At 33.4% G+C, this 14,459-nt stretch overlaps 1 protein-coding gene across 3 annotated transcripts in view; it reads left to right on the top strand.

The window, feature by feature from the left end:
- Positions 1–14,459, top strand: part of SCLT1 (sodium channel and clathrin linker 1) — a 146,222-nt gene that overhangs the window by 82,804 nt on the left and 48,959 nt on the right. For all 3 annotated transcript variants that reach the window (XR_006887827.1, XM_046655613.1, XM_046655614.1), the window contains exons 13-15: positions 1,292–1,390; positions 7,264–7,335; positions 13,436–13,510. Coding sequence is in view for 2 of the 3 variants with exons in the window: in XM_046655613.1 (XP_046511569.1) it covers positions 1,292–1,390; positions 7,264–7,335; positions 13,436–13,510 (246 nt within the window). In the remaining variant the exon portion in view is untranslated. The remainder of the gene's footprint in view (positions 1–1,291; positions 1,391–7,263; positions 7,336–13,435; positions 13,511–14,459) is intronic.

Below are 14,459 nucleotides of genomic sequence, written 5' to 3'. Positions count from 1 at the left end.
AGTACAAAGGAAATACTTTTATTTATGTTTCCTATTTTATATGATAGAGAATTTTCCAAGAGCTATTAAAAACAAAACAAGCAGTAAGTTGCATATTAAGAAGCTAGTAAGAAATAAAAAAGAAATAATTATCCATATCTAAACTGTGAGAATGCTAAGGTGCTTATCATGTCTTTTAGCTAATATTCTCCTCTGTGATCTAAATACTGTCTCTTAGAATGGTCGATAAAAATAGACGTAAAATGCTTTAGGATTGCTTTGAACACCGAAGTTAGTTGGAAAAATTAAGAGCAGGGCAAAATTATTTCTCTCTCCCCCCTGAAGGCTAGTCATATGAGCATTTTTAACATCAGGTCGCTAAAGATGAACATTTTGTGTAGAGCACAATACACAGAGAAGGTAGTAGTGACACTCATTGCCTATCCCTCAAATCTTCTCCCCCAAGTCTAACTCCACAGACTTTTTACAGACGCTGTTTATGGCTACAGCAGTAAGCTCCCTCTTGACTCATTGCTTAATGGCTAGAGGGATCCCACCTTCAGTTGCTTGTTCTGAGAACTCAGGTGTTCTCTCAACTGATCGTACAGATAGACAAGAAGCACAGCCTGGCATAGTTTACTTAGGATGCTTCCCCCTTTCCTCACTGTCCCATTCTCCTCCACAAGGTGGTTACATCAAAACAGCTGTTACTTCTCACCAGCTTACCTATTTAAGCAGGAAGAAATTTATTAAACAATTAAAAAAAATAGAAATGGGAATGTGTATGGTAGCTTTGGAAGATAGTGGGATCAGAACACAGGGCCACTTATGTGATGATAAAAAAATATTCAGTCAGGCCTAAAATTGGAGGAGTTCCGGGCTCAGGAAGATATTTGAGCTAGAGATGTAAATTTGGGAATTGGCAGCATGTAAGTGATATTTAAAACCATAAGATTGGATTAGACCATCGAGGGATAGATGTAGATACAGAAAAAGACCAAGGACTACGTCTTGAGTAGTCCAGTATTAAAGAGGTTCAGGAGAAGAGGAAGAAACTAAAGAAAAAGAACAAATCTTTCGTTAGGCCATGGTCAGATGAGGAGGTTAGGAAAAATAAATATCATTTATAACTTAGACAAGATCTCCAAGTGGAAGTGTCCCAGAAGTTTAGAATAAGATATTTTCTTTCAAGAAAGTGATTGGTTTTTTATCCAAATATTATGAGTAGGATAGGTTTTTATCCATTTATTATGTTATTATGTTATCTTTATTAATAATATCTATAATAACATCAAGTGATTATTTTCTGAAGGCTCTGCTTGAGGAGAAGCAAAAAGAAGAAGATATAGAGAAAATGAAAGAAACGATTTCTCGGCTTGTGCAAGATGCCACCATAAGAACGAGGAAGGAAGTAAGGGGTTTTAAATTATATTTAAAATTCAAAATTTTACAAAATTTCACAGCTTAAGACTAAATGCTACGTAAGTTTTTGCCTGGTAGACCTGGCTAATTAACTTTCAGCTGATTTCATCAATTATGCTAAATTTCAAATAAAAATCATCTCAGGATGGCAGTTCCTACCATTTGGGCTAGAGTGGGGAAAAGGAGGAGGGCAGGGGAAGTGGGATTTAGGCGAGGAATGTAGTGAAGATTAACACACCTAAAGTGTAAAGTTAAGAAGAAGGCTCAAAAAGGAACTGAGAATGCCTAGAAGAGAAAACCTACTGTTGTTTGCAATATCTTAGAGTATCTTGGGACTGGAGGACTGGAGAAATCAGGTTTAACCTCTTATTTTGTTGGTAAAGAAACTGAAACCCATGAGTGATTACTGACTTGCTCAGAGTTGTATACTAGTTAAAGCCAACACTTGGACCCGTAACTTCGCCTTGCTGTACTGACCCCAGCGTTATTTCAATCACATCATTCTGAAACATATACAATTTGTGAATTGTGTTGCTGTTTGCAATTCTGTTATCAAAACCAATATTTTTGTATTAAAGTAATGAGATGTTTCTTGGTTTGAATTGTGAGGGTTATGAAAGTTAAAACTGTCTTGGGAATGTAAATTTGCTTTCGAGTGAAGAGACGGGAAGACATACATATATTTGCCTTTTCCTCTGGTATGGATATGAATCAATTCATAAGTGGTGTGGTAAAGTTTGAAAGTGTAAAAGTGAGTTTAGGAGGAAGAAACCACAAAAACCCCTTTTAAAGATGAGAGAACTGAAATATGGCGTAGTTAAGAAACATGCTTAAGGTTCTACCTCTAGGAAGTAGCAGAACTGGGAACAAGTGCAAGTCTGTTGATTCTTGAGCTCTACTCTCAATCACTGTGAGAAATTGTTTCCCATTGATTTTACATTTTTTTTATTTTTAGAAATTTTCAAACCCATAAAAAGGTTGAAAGAGCTGTACAATGAACTCTTATTTACCCTTCCCCCAGATAACTCTCGCCACACCCATTCCATCTTTCTTTATATATGTACACACTCTTCCCCTTTGCCTAACATTCAGACGTAGACTGCAGACATTATGACACTTCACTCTTAAATATCTTAGCATCTGTTTCCTCAGAAAAAGGACATTTTACTACACAACCACACCAGTATTACCATACCTTAAAAAAAAATAACATTACTTCAATTCACACTCAAATTTCCATAAAATGTCCTTTATAGATGTTTGATTTTTTAAATCCAAGATCCAGTCCATATTTATGCGTCATTGCATTTAACTGCCGTGTCTCTGTAGTCTCCCTCAATTTAACCCAGTCCCTTGCCTTCCTCTGTCTATGACAAAGAATCTTTTGTAGAATTCAGGCCAATTTTCCTTCAGAATATTCCTCATCTGGATTCATGTGACAGCTTCTTTGACTCGATTCAGGTCATTTCTGGCAGAGTGGATATGTATATCTCCTGCTTCATCATGTCAGGAAGCTGAATGTTAGGTTGTGCACTGGCGATGCTAAGCCTAAATGCATGGTTAAGGGGGTAAGATCAGATCTCTCCATTGTGTACTTTGTAAGTAAGCATGGTTAAGGGGGTAAGATCAGATCTCTCCATTGTGTACTTTGTAAGTAATTGGGGGAGATACTTGAAGACCAAGCAGGTATCCTTTCCCACCAAAATCTTTCAACTAATGGTTTTAACATCCATTGATTATCCTTGCCTGAAATAAATATTATATGGAGTGATTAAAAATGATTATATTCTAATTCTATCATTCTTTCTAGACATTTACTAGCTCTCATTTTTTAGTGAAGAAGAGTTCTCCCCTCCTTTTTAATATCACTATGAATTCACTATGGATGTTTTTTATTTTTTTATGTTAGAATCCATTATCATCAGTCTTCTTTTTTATCCTCAAATTGTCTCTTTAGCTTCCTTGCATAAATGATGTTCCTCTCTCATCTTGTACTTTCCCTGCCCCAGACCTTGTAATTTTTTAATTTCGTCTTTTTGTCACAGACACGAATTAGCAGAAGCAGAAATTTCCTGTTTTCATTTTTACTGTAATATTTACATTAAAATGCTTTCCTGTATATTCATAAAGACCCCATGTGAAGTGATTAACATAAATAATTGAAAACTAATACTCCTTTCCTTTAAAATGAGCTCCTATAGGATAGTTGGATACACTGTATGTTCCCCCACTAGATAAAATACAGGTGTTAACTCTTTTCTTACCTATATTTTTCTGTGGGCAGTATTATTTCTCTTCTAGGTAGACTGAAATAAACTGGTTTTAAAAAGTTCATCAGTTAAAAAAAATAAAGCTAACATGCTTGCATTTTTCCCAAGCAACTAAGTGGTAGAGTTTTCATTCCTACAAAGTCATGTATAATGTTTCTTCCTGTAAAAGTATTTCTTAGAAATATATTGCTTTGTCACTGTCTGGCTGAAATTAGGTGATTTCCCGACATAAAATTTCTAGTTTGAGGCAGCATCCAAACTAAAACCTGGGTTATAATCTGGTATATCCTTTCTACAGGAACCCCTGTCCTATTCTTGGGGTTGAGAATACTCTAACTTTGGCCATAGTTTAAAATATTCTTGATAACATATCTTTAAAATAGATATTAATAAACTGTGGCTTTTAATGATAAAAATGTTTTGTCCAAGTACTCATGGCAAAAGAACTCCTGTAATTGATTTTCTCATCCTGAAATAAATTCACGTTGATTTTAAGGTGATAGAGGGTTGTCTTTTGTATGAATCCTTAAATAATCTCAGTGTAATTTTTCAAAAGTGATGTGATCACTATATTCAGTCCAAACCTTTCTACAAACATGAATATTCAACTGCCTCCTAAAAGTGTAGTTACCTCCCTATCTAAATAGTCCTACAGACGTCTGAAGCTCAGCGTGTCTGAAACTGAACTCCCTCTCTTACTCCCAGAGCTTTCCTTTCTCAGGGATTCCCTTTGATTTCCTTGTATCCAGCCTTTCCCTACTATTCCAACTCTTCACTCAAGAAGTATCTATTGAGCACTTTCTGTGTATGTACCAAGCATTCTGCTGGGTCCCTGCCCTCACTGAGTTAAATACTATTGCCAAATTGATTTTTTTAAGTAAACCTTTTTATTATTATTAAAAAATAATAAATGCTTACATAAAAAAGAAATGGAAAATATGTAAAAGAAAATTAAAATCACTTATAATTCAAGTACCAGAGATAACCACTAATTTTAGTGTTATCCTCTGAATTTTCATTTGATACCAAGTTATCAATGATATGGTGTAATTATCCATGAAACAAAAAATTCTGGAGATATATACACCAACCTGTGAATAGTGCTAAGCCTGGAAGGTAGAATAATGAGGAACCTTTCATTTTCTGTATAATATAATTCTACAGTGTTTGGAGTTTCAAAGAGTAGGTATTATTTTTGTAAAGAAACCATGTATATATATAATATCATATAGAACATGTAATATGTATTTCCTTATATCCATTTATATTTTTCTAAAATATATTTTAAATGTTTTCATTTGAAAATTTTTGGCTGTATTGGTGATAACTGCCCCATTTATTACAATTTGACATATCCTGCAAATATGTAGAATTAACCTGTTGAGTTGGGGATAACATGTCTAATGACTTTACAAGTATCTATTTTTATTAACTAAAATAAATATAATGACCAAATTGTTACATATTTATGTTCTGGCTATAAAATTAAATATGACAATAGCTTGTTTCTTTAAAATGTGGAAATAGCTATTTCTCAGATATCTCTCAAAGAAATAAAATTTAATTTGTGAAAAAATACATTGTTTTCTTAAATTTTGATCTTAACTCATGGCGTAAAGTTGGTGATCAAACTTGTATTCATCCAGTTAAGCAATATTGGCATCATCAATGCCTTTTCTATTCGTTTGTTGTTAATTTACCTTACTATTTGGTTTATAAATATCCTTACTATCCATAAAATTATAGAAGAAAATGTTTACATAAAGAAAGTGAAATTAAAGTGAGAGGAGTTTAGTCCCTTAGGGACTTCTGAACCACAACTACATTAAACCACCTTCCAGATATGTATATTTGCTCACATAACAAGGTTTACATTGTGCTTTATCAGACACTAACTCCAGAAAATTCCCTATGACCTATGCTATACCATCAGTGTCAATTGTCCTACACATTCTTTTTAGAAAGTATGAGTAGTTTCATTCACTGAATTTGTCAGGATTATTGTAAAAATATTTCAAAATATATGTACTACTACAGTCATAAACCCTCATGTTAGCTGTATCATTTCTAGATACTGAGACAGAACACTTTTTAAAAATTATGTGAAAGACAGACAGATATGACTGGGCTGATAAGAACCGAAAGTTTTATATTCTAGGAACCTTCATGACTTAATTTCTCTGTGCCTTTATCTTCCTCATCTGTAATGGGTTAATAACTACTTCATCAGATTGTTGTGAGAATTAATGTGATATTAACACATAAAGCACTCTGAACAGTTCCTAACACGTTAAACCTCAATATATGCTAACTGTGATTATCATTGACTGAAAATAGGATGGATTGATCCTTAATATGTTGTTCATGGGAAACGTCTACATAAAATTATAATCTTAAATAGAACTAAAACGGGCCCACACATAATATGTTTGGCAAGCCTTCGAAAAGATAGCACATATTAAGTAACCAAATAAAGTATGTAACAATGTCGTAAATGTTCTAAAGAAGGTTTGCATCATCTTTTAGAAATAATCCATTTTATAAGATCCTAGAAAATACCAAAAACCTTTGAGTCATAAGTGTTTACTGATGATTTATCATCAGTATCAATATTCCTCCATCTTTTTAAAAAGCGTGAGTAGATATTAGAAAAAAATATTGTCATAGGAACCATCTGATGAGCTGTGACTAATTCTTCAAAATACTCTGTACACATAAATTGTACTGTTTCTGAACATATTTAAGAGTTAATTCAAGTAAGGGTTTTCATTACAAAGTAATTTACTTAGCACTGAAATATGATGTGCAACATAAAAATATTCTTCTATTTATAAAACAAAAGTGCCTTAAAAGTTATTAATTACATTTTTAGTATGTAATTTCCTTTTTCTCTTGATGTGCTCTATGGCAGCAGTTCTCAAAGTGTTGTTCATGGAGTTTGCAAGGTTACACCGACTGTCAGAATTATAGTAAAATATCGTTTCGTTTTTTTACCTCATTCATTAGAATGAGAAAACAGTGTTGTTTTTCAGAAGCTGATGATATACAACAGTACAACAGGTTGAACACAGAAGTAGATGTATGAAGAATCTGGCTGTCTTGTATTGAACCAGACATTAAGGAAATTTGCAAAAATGTAAAATAATACTATTTTTCTAAAAAATTTTTAATTTTGGAAAATATACTTGTTTTCATGAAATTGCTACCTATGTTAACCTGAATGACTTTAGTTATTGTTATTTACAAAGGGATTAATAAATAAATATTTTGAAATTTTCTCAGTTTTCATTTCTAATATAGTGAATTTTAATAGAAAGAACCCATTATAAACAAAGATCTTTGTTTTTACAGTGTAAAAAGACCCTGAGATCAAAAAGTTTGACTACCACTGTCCTTGGGACATACCATCCTATTCACTCTCCTTCCAGTCATGATAAATTCTTGACTCATTAATACATGGTGTGCTTATTTATCTTTTATGCCCTAAAAGTTACAATCTTATTTTTCATCAAAATTATTATCCTAAATGTTTTTTAGATATTAGTCATCTTTATTGTAGACCTCAATAATTAATAAATATCTTAATTTATAGGTTACAAACACAAGAAAACAATATAACGTACAGATTTCTCGACTAACGGAAGAACTTTCAGCCCTTCAAATGGTATGTTAGAAGACTATATCGATATTTTCCTTGAGTTTTGCTTATTTTAAAGGCTAAGATACATATTATTGGGCATTCATTCATTCAAAAGATACTTATTAAGCCAAGCTCTATGCTAGATGCTAGGAAGAGTAAAAATTAAGGTAAACGTGTTATCTACAGTCTCGGAACTTATGGTCTAGCAGGAAAGATGGATGGCGTTTATGACATTTTACTATGATTACCTTTTTTTGACAAAGAACACACAGTGCTGTTGAAGCACCCAGCAGCAGCTGCTCCCATATGCTGCACTCATCTGGGAGGGCAGCATGAAAGTAAGAAAAAGTATATATGACAGTGGGAAGGAAGAAAGACAAGCTTCCCAAAACAGTGAGTACTGAGGATGTGTCGGCAGAGAGGGGAGAAGAGAAGAGTACTACATACTAGATGCGGGATGAAATATATAAATTTAACTTGAAGATTTGATGAAATGGAATTTAATAACCTTGCTTACAGGGGAATAAAAATACAAGAATGTTCAGAGATTGCGAAGATGTTTTCAACTTCACAAACTCTCATCTTTTCTGAATCTCTATATCACTTTTAATCTTTATTACAAATTTTGTCATGAATTATGCCTTGTGATAAATATTATACATTATGTTATTCCTCTCTCTCTCTCTGTCTCCACCCTCCCTCCCTCCCTCCCTCTCCCTCTCCCTCTCTGTCTGTCTTTCTTTCTCTGTCTCTGTCTCTGTCCCTCTCTCTCTCTCTCTCTCTCTCTCTTGCATGCCTCATGAAAATCTTATCTTTACAATTAGGTTGTAAGCACCTTAAAATAGAAGAGTCTTATGCCTTCTTTTATTTTCCCCATTGCCTAGTGCAGTGTTTTACACAGTATGTTTTTTAATAAATATTTATTGACTGATTGATATTTAAACACCTCTGAAAAATCACATCTTTTCCCCATTCTACAAAGAGACAGTGTCACTTTTTGTTTGTTTAATGTCATTTGTTTTAATGCTGTAGGAACATTAAGTAAAATTAATGGGATGCAGTGTGGCCAATTAGTCATGTCTAATTCTTTGGTTTTTTTTCAGTTTTACTTCCTTTTCTATCACCTTGCTATTTTGCTTGTTCTCTTACATGGACTGATTTAGCTATCAAAAGATTCACAGCTTTGAAGAAGGGTCCTACCCCAGTCCAGGATTGTTTAATGGATTATAAATCTGGAACAACCAGACCATTGTTTCTTTCTGTTTTCTCTAAGGAACGTGTACTGTATAAGACCTGCAGGGACTTTAAAAATAACTCTTAGCTGTGTAACAACCAGAGCTATATAAACTCACTTTAGAGTAAAAAAAATTATCATTTCAAATTACTACAAAAGGTGTTTCTTAGGATTTATAGTAAAACAATGGTAATTCATAGCTAAGTGAATTTTTCTAAAAATATTAAGTATTATGTGATGTCATGTTGATTCCATGGGGAAAATTTTACTAATTGATGTGTTCAAAATACTAAGCATTTAGAAGTATGTCTGAGGGAAGACACGGTTCAACTACTTTAAACAGCATATTTTCTTAAGGCATAACAACCTGAGGTCAGCTTTTGCTTTCTGTTCTGAAGTACCAATTTTACCACCTATGCCATAAAGATGAAGTCAGGGAAGGAAGTTAAGCCTGCTTTAGCTAACCTAAAACTACAGTTATGCTTGCAAGAAGGAGAAAAACTTGTATTTTAGGTTAGGGTGAAGATTTTTTTCATAGGTTTAAGAAAAGGCCAAAGCTAGTCTTTCTCAACCCACATATCTCCCTTTGGAGAGCAAAACACACAGCCTTTATTTTCCTCCTACAAGTTACAGTTTCTCTTAAGAATATTGAAGGTTTTGATTCTGCCAAGAAGCAGAGATTGCTATTAATCTATAGCAAATGAGGAAGAAGATGCCCAAATTTATACAAGTAAAATGAAACATTCATTATGATCTTTTTTTGATTCATGAACTTTTTAGAAATCTAATTTCGAATTTCCTCTTCAGTGTGTATTTCGATGTATTTTTATTATTGTTTTCTAACCTGGTTAAATAGAGGCCACAGATATAGTCTACATGATATTGATTCTTAATATTCATTGGAACTTCCTGTATGGTACACTATAGGGTATGATTTTGGAAATACTCCATGAGTACTTGAAAAAGTATCTGGTATCATTTGATCATATCTTGCCCAAAAAGGTCAAGGAAGATTGGTGGTGATTAATAGTAAATATCCATGAAAACCTTTTAATAGTAATTTTAAATATTTGCTTTAGTATTATAGTGCATTTCTAATAGAATTAGTATATTTCTCTTACAGAGAGTTTCGACTTTTCTATCTCATTTTAACTTTGTTTTCTCAGGTTAACAAAATATTCTTTCATCTATCATCACTTAGCAATAAAATAGTGGATTGGATGGAGGAAGAAACATAGCATATTTATAACATAACCTTTCTTTATGTGCCACTTGCCAGACCCAGAAGTGTGATCCAACCTTGTTATTAATATATACATTAAAAATCGTATGGGAATCATATCAATAGTTGCAGAAAAAGCATTTGACAAAATCCAACACCCATTCCTGATAAAAACTCGGTAAACTAGGAACAGAGGAGAACTTCCTCGACTTGGCAAAGACTATGTACAAAAACGCTACAGCTGTGAAACTGAAAGCTTTCCCACTAAGATTAGGAACAAGGCAAGGATGTCCCCTCTCACTACTGCTTTTCAGCATGATAACTGGAAGTACTAGCTAATGTGATTTGACAAAAAAAAAAAAAGGAATAAAAGTTATACAGATTGGGAAGGGAGAAATTGGTTTGCAGGTGACATGATTGTCTATGTAGAAAATCCAAAAGAATCAATGTAAAAACCCTAGAACACCCTGGCACTCCTAATTCTCCTTATCCTGCTTTGTATAATTTACCTACACATATAAATTATAAGTAAAGTATATAAGAAAAAAAAAAAATTCCTGCAACAAACAAGTGATTTTATAGCAAGGTTGCAGGATACAAAGTTAATATACAAAAGTCACTTGCCTTCTTATGTACCAGCAGTGAACAAGTGGAATTTGAAATTAAAAACATAATACCATTTACATTAGCAGTCCAAAAATTAAATACTTAGCAATAAAGCCAACAAAGTATACAAGATCTATATGAATAAAACTACAAAACTCTAATGAAAAATGTCAAGAACTAAATAAATGAACAGATAGTCCATGTTTATGGATAGGGAAACTCAATATAGTCAAGATGTCACTTCTTCCCAACTTGATCTATAGATTCAGTGCAGTCCAAATCAAAATCCCAGCAAGTTATTTTGTGGATGTTGACAAACTGGTTCTAAAGTTTATATGGAGAGATGAAAGACCCAGAATAGCCAACATAATATTGAAGGAGAAGAACAAGGTCAGAGGACTGACAATAGCAGACTTCAAGGCTTACTATAAAGCTACAGTAATCAAGACAGTGTGGTATTGGTGAAATGAGACAAATAGATCAATGGAGCAGAATGTAGAACCCAGAAATAGACCCACAGAAATCAGTCAGATGATCTTTGACAGAGGAACAAAGGCAATACAACGGAGGAAAGATGTCTTTTTGACAATGATGATGGAACAATGAGACATCCACATGTAAAAAAAAGGAATCTAGACACAGACTTTACACTCTTCACAAAAAATTAATTCAAAATGGATCACAGACCTAAATATAAAACACAAAACTATAAAACTTCTAGAATATAACATAAGAGAAGATCTATATGATCTTGGGTTTGGCGATGACTTTTTAGATACAACACCAAAGGCAGGATCTGCAAAAGCAACAATTGATAAGTTGGACTTCGTTAAAATTAAAATTTCCTGCTCTATGAAAGACTCTCAAGAGAATGAAAAGTCAAACCACAGATTCAGAGAAAATATTTTCAAAATACATATCTAATAAAGGACTTCTATCCAAAATATACAATGAACTCCTAAAACTCAACAATAAGAAAACAAGCAACTTGATTAAAAAATGGACCAAATTCCTTAACACACACCTCACCAAAGAAGTTATACAGATCACAAATAAGCATTGAAAAGATGCTCTGCATTATCTGTCACCAGGGAAATGAAATTAAAATGGTAATGAAGTACTACTTATTATACCAAATAGGTGCCAGATACACCTTTTAGAATGGCCAAAATCCAAAACACTGACACCACCAAATGCTGACAAAGATGTAGAGCAATAGGAACTCTTACTCGTTGCTGGTGGGAATGCAAAATGGTACAGCCACTTTTTAAGGCAGTTTGGTGATTTCTTACAAAACTAAACATACTCTATCATATGACCCAGCAATTGCACTTCTCTGGATTTACCCAAAGGAGTTGGAAACTTATGTCCACAGAAAGCCTTCACATGAATGTTTGTAGCAATTTTTTTCATAATTGCCAAAACTTGGAAGCAATCAAGATGTCCTTTAATAGGGGAATGGATAAATAAACTGTAGTATGTCCAGACAGTAGAATATTGGTCAGCACTAATAGGAAATGAGCTATCAAGCCATTAAAAGACATGAAGGAAACTTAAATGCTATTACTAAGTGAAAAAAGGCTAGTCTGAAAAGCTACGTACTGTGTGATTCCAACTATGTGACATTCTGGAAAAGGCAAAACTGTGGTGACAGTAAAAAGGTCAATGGTTACCATGGGTTTAGGAGGAGACAGAGATGAATAGGCATAGGCGAAGCATAAAGGATTTTAGGACAATGAAACTACTCTGTATATTCTATAATGGTGGATACATGTCATTACAAATTTGTCCTAACCCATAGTATGTACAATCCCAAGAGTGAACTCTAATGTAAACTATGGACTTTGGGTGACAATGTTGTGTCTATATAGGTTCATCAGTTGTAACAAATATGCCACTACAGTGGGGGATGTTGATAATAAGGGAGGCCATACATGTATGGGGGCAAGAAATATGGGAGAAATCTCTGTAACTTCCACTCAGTTTTGCTGTGAACCTAAAACTGCTCTAAAAAATAGTCTATTAAAAAAAATCACATGAATGAGTTATGAACATAGGCAAAATCTCAAATTTCACACCATGAAACTACCTTTTCATACATGAGCAGCTTACTATATGAATGTATATGGAACATTAAATTTCCATTTCTTATACATTCACAGTTCTATCTTAATAAAAGATAATAAATTTAGAGTAATCATCTGATCTGTAACATAAGGATAAAGATCTTCATTATAATCAGAGTTAATTAATTTTGGGTCACAATTTAAAAGCTTATTTTAAAATTTAAAAAATAATGATATGCAGTACTTCCATAAAATGAAGTTATGATAAAGATGATTGAATATTAATTAGTGTACTGTCAGCAAAGTAGGTTCATCCAAAGCATAATTTACAATTATAGAAAATAACCACACTCATTCTCAAAAAATAGATAAAAACAAATAACTGTGAAAACCCAGTAATTATGATTATTTTTAGTTTTAGTCTCATTGGCAAAATATTAAATTAACTAATTGACAGTCAGTAGTCAATAGCTTGCTCAGTTTACTGATGAAAACCTTTTGAGTAGAAATGTTTTATGTTTATGCTAGTAAAACATTTTTACTATGTCCACTGGCTGTTTATAAGTTATACCAAAAAAATTAACTGTTTTAGAATTTATATACATGTATGCCTTTTAGGCCACAGGTTATCCTCATGATGTTGTGCCATTGTCCATTTCTGTGTTCCCTTTTAAATATGTGATCGCAGTACATGAAAAGGAAGACTATAATATGAGAAAGGTATCTCATTTATTTTTTTCTCCCTGGAATCCCTCACCCTCTATCACCCACCTAATGCGTTTACTTAGAACTCCTTGGCATTCTGTACTGGAGGCAATTTCTGAAATCCTGGGATAGGTAGCTCTTTGAAGATTGAGGGTTTTTTTATAATCAGTATGGTCTTGCTGTATTGATAGGGTAAGTGTGGTATTCCTGTTTTGAACAAATCTCCATTTTTTTCCATTTTTCTTAAGGTTTTACAAATATATTTATTTACAATATGACTTGAATTTATAGGAGTGTGCCGAAAAACAAGGCCAAGTTGAACGAGCCATTAGGGAGAAAAAAGCAGTGGAAGAAGAGCTAGACAAGGTAAAAAGAAAAAGGAAAACATAACTACCTAAAACCCAACTGCAAATATTCAACATTACTGTCTGCTTTCATCACACTATCTAGCAGCAACCCCTATATTATAAGTATTCTCCGGGTGAGTGTGTTTATTTGCTTGGCGTATGTTCAGAATCTGCATTTAAATCCTAATATTGCCTGCATGCGTTTCTTTACAAGAGTAGCCACATTATTTGAACTTTTTACTTAAAGGTATAAATTTTATGAGGTAGTTATATTCCTTGCTTGTGCTTCATCCCAATAGTAAGTTTTATTTTGTCTTCTCTTTCTAAATTTTAATGCCAACTCTTACTGGATTTATGTCATCTATAAATATAACAAGTAAATATAAGCAGAAAATTGAAACATTGCTCTAATATTTACCTTTTAAAAGTAAAGATTTTTATTTCATAGTTAGGAAAAATATTTACCCCAGTGATACTTGAGAAAAAATATTGTCAGAAGTCTGCAGGTTAAAATTTATTTCTTACTTAGATAACTTTTTTTTGAAGAAGAAGATGATTAGCTAACTGCTGCCAATCCTCCTCTTTTTGCTGAGGAAGACTGGCCTTGAGCTAACATACATGCCCATCTTCCTCTACTTTATATGTGGGACGCCTACCACAGCATGGTGTGCCAAGCGGTGCCATGTCCGCACTCGGAATCCAAACCATCAAACCCCGAAGCAGAACGTGCAAACTTAACCGCTGTGCCACCGGGCCGGCCCCTAGATAACTTTTTATTAGCAGTAAATATCACTCTCTTAAAATGTCTTGGAGAAAAAGGGGAGACCACTTTTGATCCATCACATACTGTTTTAGGTGCTACATTCAGAACTTTCATAGAGGGGTTAAATAGCTTGCCCAATGTTAAAAAATAGTAAATGGTAGAGTCAGAGTTTGATTTTCAAACAAGAGCTATGTAGCATAAAAAG

This window comes from Equus quagga, chromosome 3 (assembly GCF_021613505.1).
Source record: "Equus quagga isolate Etosha38 chromosome 3, UCLA_HA_Equagga_1.0, whole genome shotgun sequence".
Lineage (NCBI taxonomy): Eukaryota > Metazoa > Chordata > Mammalia > Perissodactyla > Equidae > Equus > Equus quagga.
This window is presented reverse-complemented; position numbering and strand designations above follow the sequence as displayed.